The sequence below is a fragment of the Silurus aristotelis genome (assembly GCF_946808225.1).
Source record: "Silurus aristotelis genome assembly, chromosome: 20".
NCBI lineage: Eukaryota > Metazoa > Chordata > Actinopteri > Siluriformes > Siluridae > Silurus > Silurus aristotelis.
In genome coordinates, this window is record NC_139593.1 from 7,708,823 (window position 1) to 7,729,889 (window position 21,067).

Genomic DNA, 21,067 nt, shown 5'->3' on the forward strand with positions numbered 1-21,067 from the left:
ACTTCCTCCACTCTTCTTGGAAGATGTTCCACTAGATTTTGTAGAGATTTGTCCTCATTCAGACACAAGGGTGTTAGTAAATTCAGGTACTGCTGTAGATGAGATGAGGAGGCTTTTGGTGCAGTCAACGTTCATCCCAAAGGTGTTCATTCGGGTTGGAGCTCTATAGCATGAGATCTTCCAACCCATGCAAAGCATATTTCCATGGAGTTTGCTTTGTGCACAGGAGCATTGTCATGCTGGAACAGGTTTGGGTCTCCTAGCACAAGTGAAGGAAAACGTAATGCTACTGCATCCAAAGACACCATGTACAATTGTGTGATGTCAGATTTGAGATAACAAGTTTGGGAAAGAACCACATAGGCCTGGGAAAGTCAGGCGTCCCAATACTTTTGTTTAATAAAAAAATAAATAAATAAATAAAAAGACGTTGTATAAATGAAATGCTTTATTGTGTACAGGAGGACAAATTGGGGATTTACCCAGCCTTCAGACAACGTATCATTGGTGTGTTAAATATAAAAGTAAACCATTACTGTGACTAATTTAGTGAAAAGCGGCGGGGGAGGATGAAAGTGCACGCGAGAGGAAAAAAAAAAAAAGTCGATGTGGCCTAATGGCTTGATTGCGCCTAATTGAGCGGCGTAATCAAAATCGGTTTGGGTGGCGTTCGAGCCATCGGCGTTCAGAGTGCATAATGGGTGCACCGAGAGTTCGAGGCTCGGGATTGGCTCAGTGAGCTGCACCAATCAGATTATGCTTGCGTTCAATCACGTTTCCTGCGAAGCGTAACGAGCATGGAGAAGCATAACGGACGGAAATGGAGCATCGTTTCACTTTCTCTTTACATTGATTAGTGCTTTTGCGTTTCAGTTCATCCCTTGAATCATCTCCAAGTAAACTTTATACAATCTGTTATACGAGTGTAAATGAAGGATTAATTACGCTACAGAAATCACAATGACAGTGTTTATGTGGCTCATAGGAACTGAGCTTGATTTCTCTGCTCATTATAGCTTTTCATTGGTTGATTTACAGGATACAGGTGCACAAATCGGCGTTTAATCGAAAGCAGGAAGGCCGAAGAGCTCGGGTCGGAAGTCCTCCATGCTGTCGAGCACCAGCGTAGCCCCCTGTTTTAAAGCACAGTCCAGGTTCTGATCGGGAATCATGACCACCTGCATGCCAGCCACCAAGCCTGCTTTCACTCCATTGGGGGCGTCTTCGAAAACCAGACACTGCAGAAAAAAAAAAAAAAAACTTTTTAGCATTCACACAAAAACACCTTAAACACAGTTTAGAGTCCAGTTATATTCATTTCAGACCAAATAATGTTATTTAGTACAAAAGAGTTCTGCTTTTCCATCACATCATATCAGATTTCAGTTTTAGGTTACGGTTATCAATGAACGTTCATGAATTACTTCTGCACGCGTTGATCCCATTTTTTGCCAGACCGCAAGTTTGTTGAGTCTCCGCCTCGCACTTTCAGCGCATTTGTTAAATTATTATTAAACTTGAAGCATATACAACAATGCCAGGGGTATCAAAAAGAAACTAGAGTTAGCGCAGTGTCACAAATCTTAATAATAATAAACCCTGTTGATAAAAAAAAATTTTTTTGAAGCAATTTTATGTTTTTCATAATTACTATTAAGCCAAACATACGATCCAGTTTACCAAAAAGTTCGGAAAAAACTTAAACTTAAACCCCCAACCGGTCTGTGGGTCAATAGGTACCGGGCCGCACAGAAAGAATACACATCTTACATTATTTCTGTTTTATTTATTATCTGATTTTGAACGATGTTTTATTTTTGAAAATGACCGGATTCTCTCCCCCACATCTGTCTATGACTCACTCTTGATGCATGTCATGATGCCTCGGTCACATGTCTTACCTCCATCCACTACCTTCTTAAAGGAGCTGCTCCGGCCGTTAACACATAATACATTACCACTAAATTTAAACCCCAAGCTAGCAAAATGAACAAAAAACAACACAGTGGATTCATGTTTATTATTATATTCAGAAAATACCCAGTTTTTTATGTCGGTCGTATCCTTTTATTTTGTTGAATTTATCTGCCACACCTTAAAGGCCAGAAAATATTGTCTGACATTAAACTGGTCTGTGGTGAAAAAAAGGTTGGGAACCGCTAATGTACATTATATTGTGTACCCTAATTTCCAGACTATTAAGTGCACCCAAATATAAGCTGAATTTTACAAAGATTTTTATTTTAGAAATAAATAAGCCGCACCTGTCTATAAGCCGTCTACATTGTCTGTTACACGGCTTGTATCTAAAGAGTAGCCCACCAAGAAAGTCATTGTTCACTGTCTTCCTCCTTCCTTTCACAACAAGTTTTTCTTTTGGCATCGTCAAAAGAAATTGGTCAAACGTCAGAGGAACATCATCCATATTTATGATGTGGTGCGGCCCGATTCAGTGGGAGCGCATCTGATTTGATATAAAGAGTTTCATTGGTTCACCTGAACCTGTTCTTCAATTTCGTTGGTATAATGTTATGAGGCTCAGTTTTTTGGCTTGGAGTTTGTGAAACCGGGAAAAACCCAGGAAAAATCCATAAATTAGCCGCTTCTTTGTTTAAGCCGCGGGGTTCAAAGCGTGGGAAAAACGGCTTATAGTCCGGAAAATACGGTAAATTACAGTGAATAATTTTTTATTGTCAAAAATGTTTTTTTTTTTTTTGTTGTTGTTTTTTCTTAATATAAGTAAAAAACAAACTGAACAGTGGGCTTTCTCTAAACTTTTTTTATTATTATTAAATAAATACTTCCCGTGGGCTCACCACCTGCTGGAGGGACCGTAAGGGACAAAATTTTGCTTGTTTAGAAAGCATTAAAAAGGCTTTGTGTGTGTGTGTGTGTGTGTGTGTGTGTGTGAATACACTTAGAGGCGAAACTAAACACACGCCTACTTTCTGACCTTTTTGTTCTTGTGCTGGCCTTGTGGTTTTTATATGAAAACCCGAGTACAAGACATCATGCTGAGCGTTACCTCAGTGACCCAGATCCAGCTGCCCCTTGGTGGCAGTTCAATACTGGTTATAAGGTGCATCTTTAACAACTCAGTTGCAGCTCAGCTTCGTGACAAGAAGCCCTGCTGCGAAACTTCACACACACTGAAGGTGTGAGTTAACTCAAAACTAAAACATGAAACTCGCTTTCTCTTTCTAAGAAGTCTTTAATAAGGTATTATGCTGCCTTTGTAACTCACAAGTTGGTTTGTAGAGCGGACTCGGAAGTGCACTCAGGAAAAATAGAAAAAAAAAGAAAAAGGTAAAATAAACGAACCCACTGGACTTTAATATGAATGGACCTAATTGCCTTTGTACGATCAAAGACACCGGAGAAGAAGCGTCCCGTACAAAGGCCGGAGGAAATGCGACGCACTTCAGAAAAGGAAGCTAAGCTAATTCTATTGTGTCGAGGGCCTCAATTAAAACTCATAATTACACAAAGGAGCCCTACACATGACCTATAATCACTAATTCTCACATTGTGAGAGCAGGAGGAGGGAGAGAAGCGAAACACAAAAGAATGTCGTGCTTTGGCAGAGTTTGACGTTTGAAGTGGAGAAGCATCGCTCTCTCCGTCTTAGGGATGGGAAAGGACGACAGGAAAGAGATGGTAATTAGTCATGGCTTCTGTATGAATCGGCTGCAGAATGCGTGTCAATCACGCTGGCAGATGAGGAGAGAAGAGACAGGGACGTTCACCCAAACACCACTAATTATGACGGTGAGAGCTGCCTCGGGAAAAAAAGACGCTAAGTCAGAACTCTAGAGAAAATCGAGGCACTTCTTCAAAACTTAAACAAATCCAGACCACCCCAGTGACGGACACTGGTTTTTGATAAAAGGTTTAGTTTTTCAAAACCAGTCTACTGGTTTACTGGGTAGAATTGCTACGTCAAAACTCCAGAGTCTCTCACTCTGTCTTGAACTCAGGGCCTGGTCTGCATGTTCTCCGACGTCAACAGGTGTTTGAATAAACTGGTGTCCCATCTAGAATTATATCCTTGTACCATAACCCTTACCTGAGTGAAACGACCAGATTCTCTAAAAATATGTATTTATGGGAGCTATTTTTCCGACTCCTTCAGTGTACCATCACCATCATTCCCCGAGTTTAAATGGACAGCTTCCAACCGGTCTCGTCTCACACACATATAAATAAAAGAATGCAGAATTATTCAGCAAGTTGCTGAGTAGAGAGTGTGGGTAGACGTGGAGTAAAAGTGGCCATTTTATGCTATCTATTGTGGGATGGAAAATGCCGCTGGAAAAACGTATGCGTGCGTACTCTGTGAAAATGCAGGGCTGCTGAGATCGGTTTCAGAGCTAACAGCCATTTAAAAGGCAATTCATGTAGAAAAAAATTTTCTATTTCTTACGATGATGACAAAAAAAAAAACAGTACTAAAAATGTGCTAAAAGAAAATCAATTTAAATATATTCATTAATAAATAAAATAATATAATGAATACATTGCAAATAATAAATATAATATAGAGTGCTCCGTGCAGCATGCAGTGTAATCTCACGTGTAAAATCTAACGTCTTGTGGCGTCAGTGATTCGCCTCTAGAGGCCACTCTCGTAATGACAGCAGAACAAGAGCCGGAAAAACTATTGGATTTTATATTATATGGATTTTTTTTGTGATAGCTGAGAGTTCCAGCAATCAACTATCAGTGGCTCAAATTCTATTAATAACTAAGGGAAATTTTTGTTTGAAAACCAACCGTTATTATCAAATACAGATATGATATGAGTAAAACATATATTCAAAATGACTGTTTCAAAAAATGTCTGCCATTGTTCAGAGAGTGTTCCAAATGGCCCATAATTTGGGGACCCCTGGTTTAAAGGCCGATGTTTAACACTCCCATCCTTGCTAAACAGACTCCATCCACCCACAGCCCTTAACGCTTACCATTAACTGCTTGCAGCCGTGTATGATGAAACAGACACGACCTGACACATCAGAGTCCATCTGTGCTCTGGCACTCTGGGAAAATGTCACATGCCAGATGACCAATGTATGTCCCTGTGACTTACGACTTCGGTCCACACGGCATGAGCAAAGCGGCTTTGGTGCCTAAAACGGTCCGAATGAGGACGACGCACTCGTACAGGAGAGGACAATAGTGGGGAGAAAATATCACGAGTTCTGTCTGGCAGAAGGAAAAATCTCATTAAAATTACCTATTTCTGTCAGTGCCAGTGGAGGAAGGCAAGCCTAGAAAACATGGCACAAACTCTCAGATGGAGTACGGCATCATGTACCCTTGGGGAACGGATTTAAACATGCACGCTTTAGGAAGGCATTGCGACTCTGATAAGACCAATGAGGACATTCTCTATATCTCCTAATATCTGCTAATTATTTCTTAAACTGAGAGATATTTGCTATAAATATGTTTAAAAACGCTGTAAATGACAAAGTCAACCACAAAAAAGCCAGACTTGCTAAAAACACTTATGCAAGACTCTTACTCTTGTGAAGACCACCTAGGAACCAAAATCTAAAAAAAAAAGGCAATGCTTTTAGCAGCATTAGCAGCTAAACCCTCGCCTACACACATTCCTCGTCACATTAGGACGCACAAATTTTTAATAGGTTAAATTCTGTCTACATAAACCCTGTGAACTCCGATATTTGTGTGTGTTTGAACGAATATCTGTAAAGAAGGTTGTAAAACCTATTCTCAAGATGACAACAGATTGCACAGGCTGCATTTTTGAAACCATCACTACGCCTGGGGACAGCCCTGAGAGGACGGTGTGGAATGGATTATTATCTGTGCTAAAGGAACGACAGCACCGAGAGACAGGTGAAAAAGAATAAATCCCTTTGTTTAGGCTTCAAGATGTGAACTGATAGACATTGCATTAAAAAAAAATTTTGCTTATATTTGGCACATCACAATTTTAGTTCCATTATTTATTGCACGGCTCAAGTAAATCAGAGGGAATCAGGTGGACTCTGGCCAATGGGAAACTGCCTATTCGCTCTGAGGATGAGTGGGAAGGCAGGCTGATAATCAGAGGCAAGGAGGTCGATTTTCCCCTGGTACCATGCCCAGACCAAGATACAGTTTTACAGTTGGGTTGAATGAGGCCGCAAAGTCTTGTTAGTGCCAGCTTGGCTAGAATTTCATGGAGGGGCAAAGATACCATTTATCAAGTAGTATTGCAAATTAGTTAGACAAAGGCTTGTATAATGGTGAATTATGGATAAGGATGTAAGTATTTCTATTAGACACATATTTCGAGGTTGAGCAGCTCACCGAATAATGGCAATAATCTACATCTAACCTACATGAAAATAATCTCCTGTAAGAGGACCAGAGAAAACCAAGGAAAGGAAGACCAAGTGAGACCAAGTAGGAACTAAGAAAGAATGTCAAAGCAAAGCAATCAGATGATGTTCCTGACTCGCACTTGTACACATCAAGCCAGGGCCAAGAGCACCGAGGCCAAAGGAGACACGAAGAAAGAATGGTCGTATAAAAAAACAAGAAAAAGAATGAAACAGAAACCCAAGAAAATGCAGGGCACAAAGGAAACAACAAGGAAAAGCTAGAAAAGGAATGCGTAAGACAACAAAGCAATGAGAAAGGCCAATGGAACTGCAAAATACTGTAGGAGGACTAAAGAAAACCAAGGAAAGGAAGGCAAAGGAAGACCAAGTAGAGGAAAGAATACCAAAGAAAAGAAGACAAAAGAAGAAAAGCCAAGAAAGACCACAGAAAGGAAGACCAACAAAAGAAGATGAAATAAGATAAAAAAAAAATTGCCAAATGATAATGAAGAAAAAACAGTGGAACATATATAGCCTAACTGTAGCGCCCCCTTAAGTTCACCAGCACCCCGCAGCTTAAATGGACACCTAGGTGATTCGGACGAAGGGTTACATGTAGAGGTCGACTAAGTCATCGTTTATGCCGAACAATCAGCACCAATAGTTGATTGCTGGAACTATTGGCTGCTGTCATTACGAGAGCGGCCTCTAGAGGCAAATCACTGCTGCCAAATGCTGCTTGCTTTTACACGCAAGACTACGTGTTGCACGGAGAGCGCTATATTATATATAATTTATTAACATATTAATATGTACATTAATATATTTATTTATTTCATTTAGCACATTTTATGATTCTGTACTGTTTTTTGTAATAATGTTAAGAACTATTTTACATGGAGTGAATAATAGAGCGTTCTCACATTTAGCTCCTAAACTTTGGAATAGTCCTCCTGACTCAGACAGGTTCTCCCAGTTTAAGTGCAGATTAAAGACGTATCTTTTTAGTAAGGCCCGAGGCATCTTGAGATTGCGCCAGCTCTAGTCATGTCCAATCTTATGAAGATTGTGGACCTTTAAAGAAGCAGATGCCGATCCTGCAAACATTCCGATCCATCTAGAGACGTACCAGCTCCATTTGGATTCCACTTCATGTGGAGTTTGAACATTGGCCCTCTGAGTGTTTAAAGGCTCTGGCATGGAGATTCTGGTGTTGGATCTCTGATGATCTCAAATATTGAGCTATTTTTATGAGTTGCTCAGTAGCTCCTGGTTTCATACCCTCACATGTCTGTATAAGACTGCAGAAAGGACATTAGAATAAATTATGCTAATAATTTATGCCCATCTTAGTTCTCACTCTCCAGGGTTCTGTATTGTTTTATAATCACACTCTTGATGTCACCCAAATTAAAATGGCTTCCCTTTTGAGTCTGGTTCCTTTCAAGGTTTCTTCCTCATAACATCTAAGGGACTTGTTCCTTGCCACAGTCGCAATGGCTGCTCATCAGGGATAAATACACATCGTTTACCTTAAATGGTAAATTTTTTAAAGCTGCTTTGAGACAATGTCCATTGTGAAAAGTGCTATAAAAACAAACTTGATGACTGTTTTCAACTTTGGTTGATTAATCGGTTATTGGCAAGTATGATCCAACCTTGGTATCCGTTTCGGTAAAATCCACTATCGGTCGTCCGCTAGTTAAGTGGATCAGAACTCTAGATTTGGATGGAGCAGTAGTGAGAGACAGACAACAAAGGGAAGGTTACAGGATGATAAAGGATTCATAGAGGTGTATGAAATATATATATATATATATATATATATATATATATATATATATATATATATATATATATATATATATATATATATATATATATATATATATATATAACAGCAACTAAAATGCACACCCATACCAAAAAGAAAATACACATACAGAGCATTGTATATACACCATAAGGCATACACCATTGAGAGACTTGACGAGACTTGTCTAAACATAGCTTCACTCCTAAAATCTCTCACATGTCTAAAAACACTGGTCAGCACATGTGGACAGCACATCTATAAGCTTTATTGATGAAGGCATCAATACACTTGTGGCCATTGCAGCTCCATGATGAGAAAAACGGCCCGTGTAAATCGTTTTTAAAAGACGTTTTATGCCGATATTAACGGAAATAATAATAATAATAATAATAATAATAATAATAATAATAATAATAAAAAACTTGCTTAAGAACAAAAAGCTGAAAAAAAAAAAAGAAAAAAAAAAAAGAAAACGGCACTGGCATGCTGTATGTGTCAATTAATCTTTCATTTTATATCTCATTTCCCAGAACTCGGCTGGCCTTTCCCCTAGATGAGGTTAGGAGTTTGATCAATACTGCAAAGCTTCTCGGTAAACACATACACACAAACATATTTGAGTTGTGCTGCCCACACATTTTTCAAGAGGTTGTGAACTCTGTAAAGACTCCCTACTCAAGCTGCAGGTTTGACAAAGTACCCAACAGAGATTTGAGCAGTAAAGCCCAAATGAGGAAATCCCTCTACTGGGCTGCTGTACAAATAGATGAGAAAACACACACACACACACACACACACACACACACACACACACACACACACACACACACACACACACACACACACACACAAGCACATACACCTATGCAGCTTCTGACAAAATAGTCTCTGAAAGAAACCGACCATAAAAGAGCGCACGGCCTTGTGAACCGCACAATCGTGATTCTGACCTTACTTTAATGGCTTAACCGATTATACAAACTGCCCACTGAGGTTTCTGTGACAAACAGGTCTTTATATGCCATAAAGAAAATATACTGCAGCTACAGTTTGACAAGCCGACTGCTGTAATGTTTATAAGATAATATACAGAGAAACTTGTTTCCCTTTCAAGCAGGTGGAACAAACAAATAGTTTGTTTTGTCAAATTCTTGATCATCATTATATTTGCTATAGTTATAAATTACAGTTGTCAAAAAAAAAAAAAAAAAAAAAAAGCTTGATCTCAATGGCTCTACTAGAGAGAACTGTCCTACACCAGCAGGGGGCAGTAGTCTGGAAATGGAAATGGAAAAGTGTAAATATATATATATATATATATAGCAAGCAGTTTTTCCTACTGTCATTACTAATGGATCCGTGTAGCTTTTTCAAATCATGTCTCTCGCAAAGACTGGTAGCAAGAATGATAAGCGTCTAAATAGCCAGTTGGAGTTCTCTTTCTCGCCAACGAGCTCCGCCTCCAATTCGACATGCAGAATCGGACGGAAAAACAGCTGACACTGTCCGACCAGAGCCAAAGGTGCAGAACACACCGATAAAACTAAATCTGCCCGACGCTCAAAAGTTGGCGTGTCCTGGGCTTTAAGTTGTTATCCTTCGTTCTTAATCTAGCCTTATCTATTTTATTGGATAAATATGATGCTACATATGATGAGAGAATGAGAAGAACATTTCGAGACAACATTTGGAAAGAGAATGTGAGTAACTTTTAAGTACTGTATTGTTAGTGAGCCTTCAATCAGCTGTTGTTTAGGCTACAGGTTGGCACAGCTACTAAAACCTGCTAACAGCTGCACTGATAGAAGAGGCCTGTGTTTGTTTAATTCAAGCAATTTTCTGTATCACTTCTTATTAATGAACTGTTAGATTTTATGAGGTGAAGGAAAAAAAATTCAGCCAAACATATCGGCCCCCAAAAAAAAAAAATCGTCATCATATATCAGGCTGCTCGATATCTAAATATCAGTATCGGCATCGGCCAGAGAAAAACCCGTACCTCATTCATTCATTCATTTTCTCCCGCATATCCGTAATTCGGGTCGCGGGGGCAGCAGTCTAAGCGGGCCCCCACCCTCAACTGCTGCCCAATCCTCACAGCACCGTACCTTACGGTCCCTCCTGCAGGTGGTGAGCCCACGGGAAGGCGGCCCCACATCACTCCGACGTCACGGACCTTGATATTTCCCTCGTAAGGGACCCCCGGAGCATAGAGGGTTAAGGGCCTTGCTCAAGGGCCCAAGAGTGGCAGCCTGGCGATACCGGGGCCTGAACCCCAGACCTTCCGATCGGCAACCCAGCGCCTTAACCGCTGGAGCCACCACTCCCCTAAAAAAAAACCCGTACCTGTCAAACTTTATTCACTTATAATAGTATTTCTCATAACAACCCTCAATCCAACAACAGTCAAGTCATGTCAGTGTATTATTCTGACAACTATAGGTCGAACTCGAAGGAAGCCCTCCAACACATAAATCTGGTGCATACTTTTGTTTTTTTTTCCCCAGAATATATTTATAAAAGTAGATAAAACAAAGTGGATCCAAATTGCTTGTGGCAGGCCAGGAATGTAGGTTAAATTTCCCTCAGGGTCCCTAGGGTGCACTGACTCACGGGCTGTTTATGCGGTTGTGGTGAAAGGAATCAGAGATTAAACCCCAAAGTAAACCAGAACCTCAATCAAGTCAAAAACTCTGGGCCTGACGGACGGATCTGCTTGCGTCGGGATTCAGTCATGTTTGGCTTCACATTTTTGCCAAATCTACAAACGCAAAGTAGAAATGTGCCAATGTCTATAAAACCATGCCTTTAAAGACAGATTGCAAAGACAGAAGTGTAAAATGGGTCTGATTACACATTGCATTCTGTGCAGTAAACTCTGGGCAATGGGCAATTTTTTACCATGGGTTTCCTTACCACTATTACTTGAATGCTAGGGGTGTAACGGTATACATATTTATACCAAACCGATTCCATACAGGACTTTCGGTTCAGTGCACATGTGTACCGAGTGTGGGGTACACATCATATCATATAATATGATAGTGGGGGAACTCAGATTTTGATCATGTCCTACACGTAGCACATGATCAAAATCTGAGTTCCCCCACTATCATATTAAGACTTCCTGTTTTTACAACAGTCTAACGATATGGATTTTTTTTTTTACTTTATGTACAGCTTCAGAAATTGTTATTGAAAGGAGAAAATCCGGAAGATTCCGCATATTGAGGGAAAGAATAAATGATTGATGGATGTAATGAATTTATTTACGAATAAATACATTGAATAGATAAAGAAATAACTATATTGTGTGTTTCTTAAATGCAGACATTTGTTAAAGTATGCTGAAATAAGTAGAACATATCTTTAGATAATTACATTTTACAAACATTACCCCATAATAACAAACAGAAGTGTTTGAAATTTTTGCAAATTTATTCTAAATAAAACAAAATTAAATCACATGTACATAAGTATTTACAGCCTTGGCTAAATACTTTTTTGTAGCAGCTTTGGTACCAGTTAACTATTAGCACAGATATTATAAACAAATTATTTTATTTTTCCAAGCAGGCATTTTATTAATTTTTTTTTGTGTACTGTAACTGTACAAATGTTGATGATTACAAATGTTAATAAACTGTGTTAAAAAAAATTAGACAATTTTGTGTTGCATTTCTTCCCCTTTACAGTACAATATTATATATATATATATATATATATATATATATATATATATATATATATATATATATATATATATATATATATATATATATATATATATATAAAGAAAGCAGACATTTAAATTGTTTAAGTTTTGCATTTCTTCCCCCTAACTGTACCGAAATTGAACCAACCGTTTATTTTGTGTACTGTTACACCCTTATCACATGCTCATTCCCATCATACATCATCAACCACCATAGGAAACTAGCAGGTGCTTTTTTCAAGGCACATGAAGCCAGCCTTCTCATCTCATTCTTTTCTAACTTGCTGCATATGCTGTGTCCACCTCAGCCTAACACTATGAAAAGCACTATGGGTGGTGGTTGGGTTTGCACCTATTGTTGGGTTCTTGAGCAATTAGGGCCTCATTAACACAATCTTCTCGAGGGATATCATACCATAGCTGACCCTACGCTCTGACCCCAGCTTCCTAACAAGCTGGGAAATGCATAGGAAAAAATTTGCAACAAATTAAGTCTTCTTCATCTTCCTTTTCCCGCATTCAGAGAAGGCAGTGATCGGTTAATGTCACTCTAATTGACCTGTGAGAAAGAAGATGGCATCCCACCCACACCTCTGGCTCTTGGGCACAGATGACCTTGTTGGGATTTGCGATCTCGCATTTTGAGTCGCTGGTCCTTCTTATATACTTCATTCGGACGCAAAATCATTAACGGCGCATTTTCACTCGATTGGAACGCTCCACGTTACCAAACCGGCATGAAACGACAAAGGAATACTCTTACCTGCTCCTAATCTTCACATTAATTCAAATGGATCCCACCCTGTGCTCCCCTTCAGGCCGTTTCGAGCCAGATGTTGACAAGTAAAAAAATAAATAAATAAATTACAATCCTGTCCTCCCTTGATAAGAGGGGGTCTGTTCCCCAGCCTCCGGTTAGAATAGAGATGAACGAGCACATGTTAGTTCATTACTCACCTGTGGACTGCTGCTTCTGTACCATGGGACAGAACTACTTGGTATTCATTATCTGTAACCCCATGTAACATCGTTGCATGAATCAAAAGGTGGGCAGATATCTCCGTTCACATTCTTAGCTCATACTCATGCGCGCGTTCGTAATACGAACCGATCCGATAGGTCAGGAGCAAGATCAAATCCTGCTTTTTTTCCTCAACTGAAAGCTCATCATGCCCTAGAAGGATATTTGTATTAATGATCAAGAAGGCACTCTTTGAAGAACGAGTTCTCACTTGTATAGTACGTTTGCGAGAACTGACCCGGCTAGCACATACAGATTCCCCACATACATTATTGTAGATGTAATTGTATTGTATGGATTTAACTTTTTTATCAATTATTATTAATACACAACCCCAAATCTAAAAAAGTTGGGCTACTGTGTAGAATGTAAATAAAAACAGAATGCAAGGATTTGCAACTGTGTTTTATTCACAATAGACCATATTTAAACTTGAAAAAATAAGATCATTTTGTATTTGATGGCTGCCACACGTCTCCAAAAAGTTGGGATTTAGCAACAAAAGTCTGGAAAAAGTAAGTGTTATTAATATTAACCAGTTGGAGAAACATTTCGCAACTAATGAGGTTAATTAATAACAGGTCAGTATGATGATTGGATATAAACAGTGTGTTAGAAAGGGAAAGTCTCTCAGAAGTAAAGATGGGCAGAGCTTTATCAATGTATGTAAGACTGTCTACTAATTTGTAACAATTTCAGAATAATGTTCCTCAAAATAAAATTGCAAAACAGTTAAATATCTCATCATTTACCGAACATAATATCAAAAGTTTTAAAGAAATCTCTGTGCAAGAGAGAGACAAGGGAGAAAATCAATCCTGGATGTCTTCGAGCCCTCGGGCGGCACTGCATTTAGAACAGTTATGATTCCGTAATGGACATTAGCGGTCGACCAAATAATCAGGCCGATTTTGGGCATTTTTTTTCCCCGGCATCTGCCACCAAAATGTGCGTGTACGTTCTGTGCTTGCAATAGCTCTCCAATACCAGTAGGTGGCAGTAGTGTGTATTTGGCATCCAAACAGGGAAACCGGAAAAGCTACAACTGAATATACAGTATAAAGCAAGCAATGTTTACACCTGCCGCAATCATTGCTAACGGATACGTGTAGCTTTTCTCAGTCATGTCAGAATTTGGGAGACAAGCGTGTCTCCCAAATTCCGCCCCCGCCCCCCCACACTGACAGTCAGTGCCCGGACTTTAAGTTCTTATCCTTCATACTTAATCTTAAATTTCATATTACTTTTGGAGAGAAAGGGCGAGTTTTTGGAACTGTTCTTAGCGATCCTTCAACCAGCTGTAGTTTAGGCTACAGGTAGCCACGTGAACAAGTGCAGGCATTGGAGAGGCTTGTGGTGTTCAATAAATGTTGAATTCAAGCAATTTTCTGTATCACTTCTTATTAACTGTTAGATTTTATGAGATATATTGGCATCGGCCAGACAAAAACCTCCAGAAAATATTGTCAGTGGATACAGTTTGCCATGTCATCCACAAATGCAGGTTATTTCTCTATCATGCAAAGAAGAAGGCATGCGTGAACATGATCCAGAAACGGCCACATCACATCCACATTCTTTAAAGATGTGACGCTACACAGTGGTAAACTAGGGTCGGTTAAACTACAGTACAGACCAAAAGTTTGGACACACCTTCTCATTCAAAGAGTTTTCTTTATTTTCATGACTATGAAAATTGTACACTGAATTCACACTGTAGGCATCAAGGGCTATTTGACCAAGAAGGAGAGTGATGGGGTGCTGCGCCAGATGACCTGGCCTCCACAGTCACCGGACCTGAACCCAATCGAGATGGTTTGGGTTGAGCTGGACCGCAGAGTGAAGGCAAAAGGGCCAACAAGTGCCAAGCATCTCTCAGGGAACTCCTTCAAGACTGTTGGAAGATCATTTCAGGTGACTACCTCTTGAAGCTCATCAAGAGAATGCCAAGAGTGTGCAAAGCAGTAATCAAAGCAAAAGGTGGCTACTTTGAAGAACCTAGAATATGACATTTTTCAGTTGTTTCACACTTTTTTGTTATGTATATAATTCCATAAATAATTCCACGTGTTAATTTATAGTTTTGATGCCTTCAGTGTGAATCTACAATTTTCATAGTCATGAAAATAAAGAAAACTCTTTGAATGAGAAGGTGTGTCCAAACTTTTGGTCTGTACTGTATATTCTTAGTTTAAAAATGATAAAAAAAAAAAAAATGTAGATATGGATTTATTAGATTTGCAAATCTGTTCTGTTTTTATTTACGTTTTACACACTGCACCAACATTTTTAATAATTGTGGTTGTACAGAACTTGGCGCACATTTATGTAGGATATTATTTACAAAATTATGTTAAAAAAAAAAAAAAAAAAAAAAAAGGACTCTTGTTGAACTGTTCCTGCTTGCTTCACTACACAAAGCTGAGATATCAAATATTTATGAATCCCGATATGAAAAAACACTGCAGTACTTTCCAGCGTGAACCAAGCCGACCTGGAAATATAGAAGCCGTGTACTTGAGAACCGTATTGGAGTTTTAATAGATGTGATAAATATAGGCATGTGCGGCAATACGGTTTGTTAAATATTTTTAAACTGCAGCGTCAGGAAAACCCTGCTTTTTTTAACTGACGTCTTCTTTCTTTATCTCTTTTTATTTTTAAATACTTGCAATCCTTAATCTTCGCAGTAATTGCAGATAAACGTCGGGTCGTTCGCTTATTGATCGTTCGCTGATTTTGGACGTGGTATGAATCTGGAATCTGGGAAACAAACAAAGGAGAAATACAAGCGCTTTTTGTTGTAATGTTTCAAAGGCAAAAAAAAGATCAGAACACAAATAGACCCTGAAGCTTGAACCTCTTGTACACCATCTAATGGGGAGGGGTATATATACAGTACATACTGTACATTATCGCACAAAAGTGAGGACACCCCTCATCATTCAGCAACCATTTTAGTAGATCTTCTCTAGAGACAATACTATAGAAATGAAACTTGGATATAGAGTAGTCAGTGTGCAGCTTGTATAGCAGTGCAGATTTACTGTCCTCTGAACATTTCAACAGCCATTATTGTCTAAATAACTGCCAACAAATGATTTTTTACATTTATAAAAATGTTTTCCTCAATCATGGCTGTTTAGTTTCAAGATCCTGAAGCAATTTTGAGGACTTTATCGACTCGATAGCGAATGCATCTCGACATAGGGTGGGTTGACCCAGAATTGTCAAAGATTCAAAGCTTTGATAAGCCTGATTCGACTACCAATCTTACTGACGAATCCTTGCAGAGGTGTTAGGAAACAAGGATCATGGCATTTTGGTTACATGGGGGTGCTCTATGTCTGATTTCACATAAAAGTACGGTTTTCTCCACATAAGTTATCTCATAATAAGAGTATCATTCAACTGTAGGCAAGACTAGGAAATTCTGATTCGACTCTGTACATTCCCAGTCAGGGACACCTGTGAACTGGCCGTAGAGACGCCATATTTTTTGGTTACTTTCTTTTTTTTCCACGGCCCGGCACTGGGTCAAGACCCCATGGATTGCTACCTCTGCCATGGATTAGAGGTTATTTTCTAAAGAGATAAAAGTTTGCGGTAAATAGAACAATGTGTTTTAGTAAGAATGCACATTTTTATAAAAACGTTTGCTCCTGAACGGCTCAATAAACGTGTTAAATTAAGCACTTGGAAGCAATTAAAAAGTGGTCAATATATAGAGCTAGCTAATGTGATCTGTTCTTGGTTGCACTAATGTGGAGTTAATTGCATTTTTTTTTGCTTTTTTGCAGGTGAAACTATAAACAACTCCAGGGATGACATACAATGAGTGATGGGCCGGAAATGCTTTCGGTCATTACAGAGCTTTTATTTCACTTGTGAAGTGCATGTCTGATGTTTGGTCTTGTTTGAAAGAAATTTCTTCCAATTTGATCCTCTGAGGAAAGGAATAATCTGAACTTTTTTTTAATGTCATGGTGGAGTGATTATTACAGTCAATTATTTTATACCATATGCACACACAGACACACTAGAGTCACATCGAATACAGATTGACATGGCAGAGGTAGAGCTGCATCTTCCTGGAGATGAAATTTGTTTTGCACTGCAAAGGCCTGTTGTTGTTTTTGTGAAAGGGCAAAGTGTTAGAAGTCAGAATGCAGTTACTGTACAAAAATTTATGATTTGCTGTCTGTCTGAACCAAATAAATAAAAGTGAACTATCAGTACCATATTAAATTGCATAGTATCAGATTTTTACATTGCATTGTATTGCATTAAATTTAAGGGTTGTAATGGAGTAAGTGGCTAGCGGCTAACGATAGCGATATGGATTCTTTAGTGTTTATGTCCGGCTTCAAGAATTTCTCTTAAAAGGAGAAAATTCTGACACTTTCACATATTGAGGAAGTGAATGAATGAAGGATGGAAGGAATAAAGACATTTGTTAAAGTATGCTGAAATAAGTAGAACAGTTAGGTAGATTATATCCTTAGAAAATTAAATATTAAATGTAAAGTGCACACACACACACACACACACACACACACACACACACACACACACACACACACAAACACACTCTTATATGCACATCTGTATTATCCAAATGGGGTCTAACAAATGTAAACTATTTAATTTCATTTTTCCATTTATTTATTTTTATTTATCAATTTAATTTGTGTCAATTTAATTGATTACTCAATTAAACCAATATAATAAAAAAGTGTATTGCATTCATTTAATATATTCTGTTTTATTTTTTATAAAATATTCAAAAATATCATTATTTATATCATTAATAAAAAACGACAAGTAGTTCTATGTTTTGCATTTCTTCCCCTAACCGTACTGAAATTGAATCGAACCGTGACTCAAAAACTGAGCTACTTACCGAACTGTGAGTTTAGTGTAACGTTATAGCCCCAGTTGAATCGCATTGTGTTGAATCGAATGGAAATCAGAATGCACTGCATCGTAATAGGGGTGAATCGTATCACATCCCATCGGTGGCTGTTTCATATTTATCTTTAACACATCATATCCTTGGATTTGCGTCGAGATGTGAATCTGCCTCAGTTTCATTTTATATATATATATATATATATATATATATATATATATATATATATATATATATATATACATATATATATATATACACACCTTCATCTACATTAAAGTTTTTCTATAAAAGTACACTCCACGCGTTTTATTTACTGAAGATGTGAGTGCTACTCGTATTTGCAAACGTCATCCCCAACATGCAACTTGTGTAGGTGTTTATTCCCGCATAATTAATTAGACCTGTACATATAACTGGACTTTTTAGTATAATATGCAGGTGCCTTGTTTCCGTAGATACCTTCCGTTAGAATACCATCCTGCAATTCTCCTCAATAATTCAAGCGTTATGATGTACCACACGGGAAACATTTTGGGGAGCATTTCATGCCAATGGGGCAAAAAAACAGACAAACTAATTACATGCTGTCAAAGTGAAGAAATAAAAGATGACAAAAACTCTGTATGATGAAGATGATGATGATGATGATGCACATTTATAAAAGTGATGCATTGCATTTCATATTCAATACTAACAATGTCTGCTTTTAAAGAGTGAATCTAATTCACAAGAACACCTTTCTTCAATTAAGCACATGTGGCAGACACACTCTTATGTGCATGTGGCTATATTAGAATACCCAGAATGCAATTCTCCTCAGTCAGCCTAACGTTTCTACACGTCATTTATCTATGTACCAGAAGTTTTGCAGTTACAAACAATTTTGTGGCAACTTGCATGTGACCCATAATAGAAGTCGACTACTACACACTGAGTTAAGGGGTTTTATCATCTCCCATGATGCAATTCTCCTCATTGACACATTGGTTTTGATGTATGACATGGCTGCAGTAGTTTGATTACTCTGTTGTGTCAGTGATACTTAGATGTCTGCATTGCATTCTCACCACTTACACTCGTTTTAAATAGTAAATCTACACCTGCATTAATAAAGCACATATGAAGTCTTATTACAATCTAAAAGTGGACAACGGACACGTCTTCCTATAGAATGATTACACCTGGAGGTCCCTACTGAACTGCACAGACTGGACAAACTAAACTTGTTTTTTATTACACTTTTCCACCTGAATACATTTTTCCCGTTAATGACCTAAAGCCTATTAATTAGCATTTTACTGACTGAATAAAAGTCACTACAATGTTAATGTTGGCTGTTATTTATAGATCTTCTTTTGGTAGACCTCCAAACCACTTTCTTGCGCTCGATGCATTCGGTTCAGCTGTTCATTGCAGATCCTGATGTTTTCACCACAGATCCACAGCATATGTGTGTGTGGCCAAACACCAAGACGAATTCCTAACCTGTTACACTGCAGCACTGTTCAATTCACAGTTCGGAGTCTCGGGTCATCTGACAGGCGCCGATTCGTTTTTTTTTTTCACCTAACGTGTGTAACCCTTTAGATGGTAACGATTTCTAATCCCGACAGTGATGAAGAAATCCTATATATCAATATCCCAATAAATATATTACTATACTAAATGGTAATCGATCAGAGACGTCATTAAGCAGCGTATTCCGCTTTTTCCCTGGTTCTAATGTGGACTTGTGTGGTCGTGTGCTGAGGTTTCTAGGTGAATTCCAATTAAATGCCTTAACTATCCACATTAGTCCTGTTGGATTGGATGGAGCTGCAGTGAAACAAAATCTGATCATCTGTATACACAGCTGTGAAGGAAGTTTATTCCTCCTCGTAAGTTATCGATAGCAACCGATTTTCTAAATCATCAACATACTGGGTACAAGTTGTTATTTTTTCACAAGTTGTTCTCGTCAGGATCTGGAGGATTTCCCCGGATATTTCCCAACCCCCGTTTCCATCACAAGAAGATGGCTGCTGACCTAGAAGTGGGGGGTATTAACCAGAAAATCCCCCAGATCCTGACAGTTATTTCTGCCAGCTTTTGCTGCTAGAAATGAACTTCAAGATAACGTATTGATATTTGACTTTTTAACGATCTGCGTGAAACTCATCCGTCACTGTCTGTTCGTTAATCTGACAATGAACGATATTCTTACGTAGCATGGTTTTGTGTGTCAAGTCAAAGCGAAGGATCTGCCATTTAAAAACGGTACGGATGTTTAAAGAGATGTACATCTGAATATTCAGCTTGTTGGCAAAAAATAAAAACGAAAACCTGGAGAAAAAAAGGGAACTTATCTATTCTTAACTGCAGCTTGAGGAGATGCCAAGTGCTAAAGAAGACGTTTACAATTTCACCCCCACAGCGAGCTAATTGAGAGTGCTAATGGCAGGGGGATTGGAGTGAGGGAGGGAAAGATGGAGGAGGGTATGTCCTCTTGCGTAGCCTCATCCGGTTTTTTAACCAGGCTTTGAAAACCAGCCTTAAAGGTTTCAATGGCGCAGGAGTCAGGATTCGGTGTGTTCATGCACGTCTGCCTTTTATCTCTTTTCCTTTGTCTCTTTTTTCTTTTTTCCTCACGTTCGGCCTCCTTCTGTCATCATCTGTCATCTTGTGACCAACTTTTTCCTTCACTCTCTCTTTCTCTCTGTAGATTTCACCTGAAATCCCAAACACCTCACCTAAGCCAAAATAAATAAATAAATTAACAGGAAAAAAAGAAAGAACAGAAAGAGAGAAACAAAAAAAAACAAAGAGCTGGAGCTGCTCGGGTGCGGCGTGACGCCTCGTAAGCCGGGTGAACAATTGTTTTATGAGCAGCGAGAGAATAAGAGATCCAGGATCAATGGGTTCCGATGACTTCAGCCCTCTGGGAACTTCACTTGTGCGAAAAAAACCCTGGTGAGACACTTAGCTCCACGACTAACTACTTAAAAAAAAAAAAAAAAAGATTTTTTCAGTCTAAACGTCTAATTTTCTTTTCTCCCGTGCATCTCGCATGTTTTTTGTTTTTTTTATCTACATCTACTCTTATTCTTGTCTTTTTCGCACGTTGCGGCGACGTGCCGGAGAGGCCCTCGGCGTCATTCACTGTTCCTCCATGCGGGAGTCTATCGCTCCTTTTCTCTCTCTCTCTTGTTCTCTGCACCCCATTTATATCTCATTAGGAGAAACGCAGCACTATTTAACACCTGGCTGCCTGTCATCCTTCTGAGAT

At 38.7% G+C, this 21,067-nt stretch overlaps 1 protein-coding gene across 2 annotated transcripts in view; it reads right to left on the reverse strand.

Moving 5' to 3' along the window:
* Nucleotides 1-430: 430 nt before the first annotated feature.
* pudp (pseudouridine 5'-phosphatase) overlaps nucleotides 431-21,067 on the reverse strand; it is a 33,805-nt gene continuing 13,168 nt past the window's right edge. The window contains exon 4 of one of the 2 annotated variants that reach the window (XM_083522870.1): nucleotides 431-1,238. In XM_083522870.1, coding sequence (XP_083378996.1) covers nucleotides 1,062-1,238 — 177 coding nt within the window. In that variant the 3' untranslated portion in view covers nucleotides 431-1,061. Of the gene's footprint in view, nucleotides 1,239-15,469; nucleotides 15,651-21,067 lie in introns of those variants that run through there. The other variant, XM_083522869.1, reaches the window with a different exon arrangement.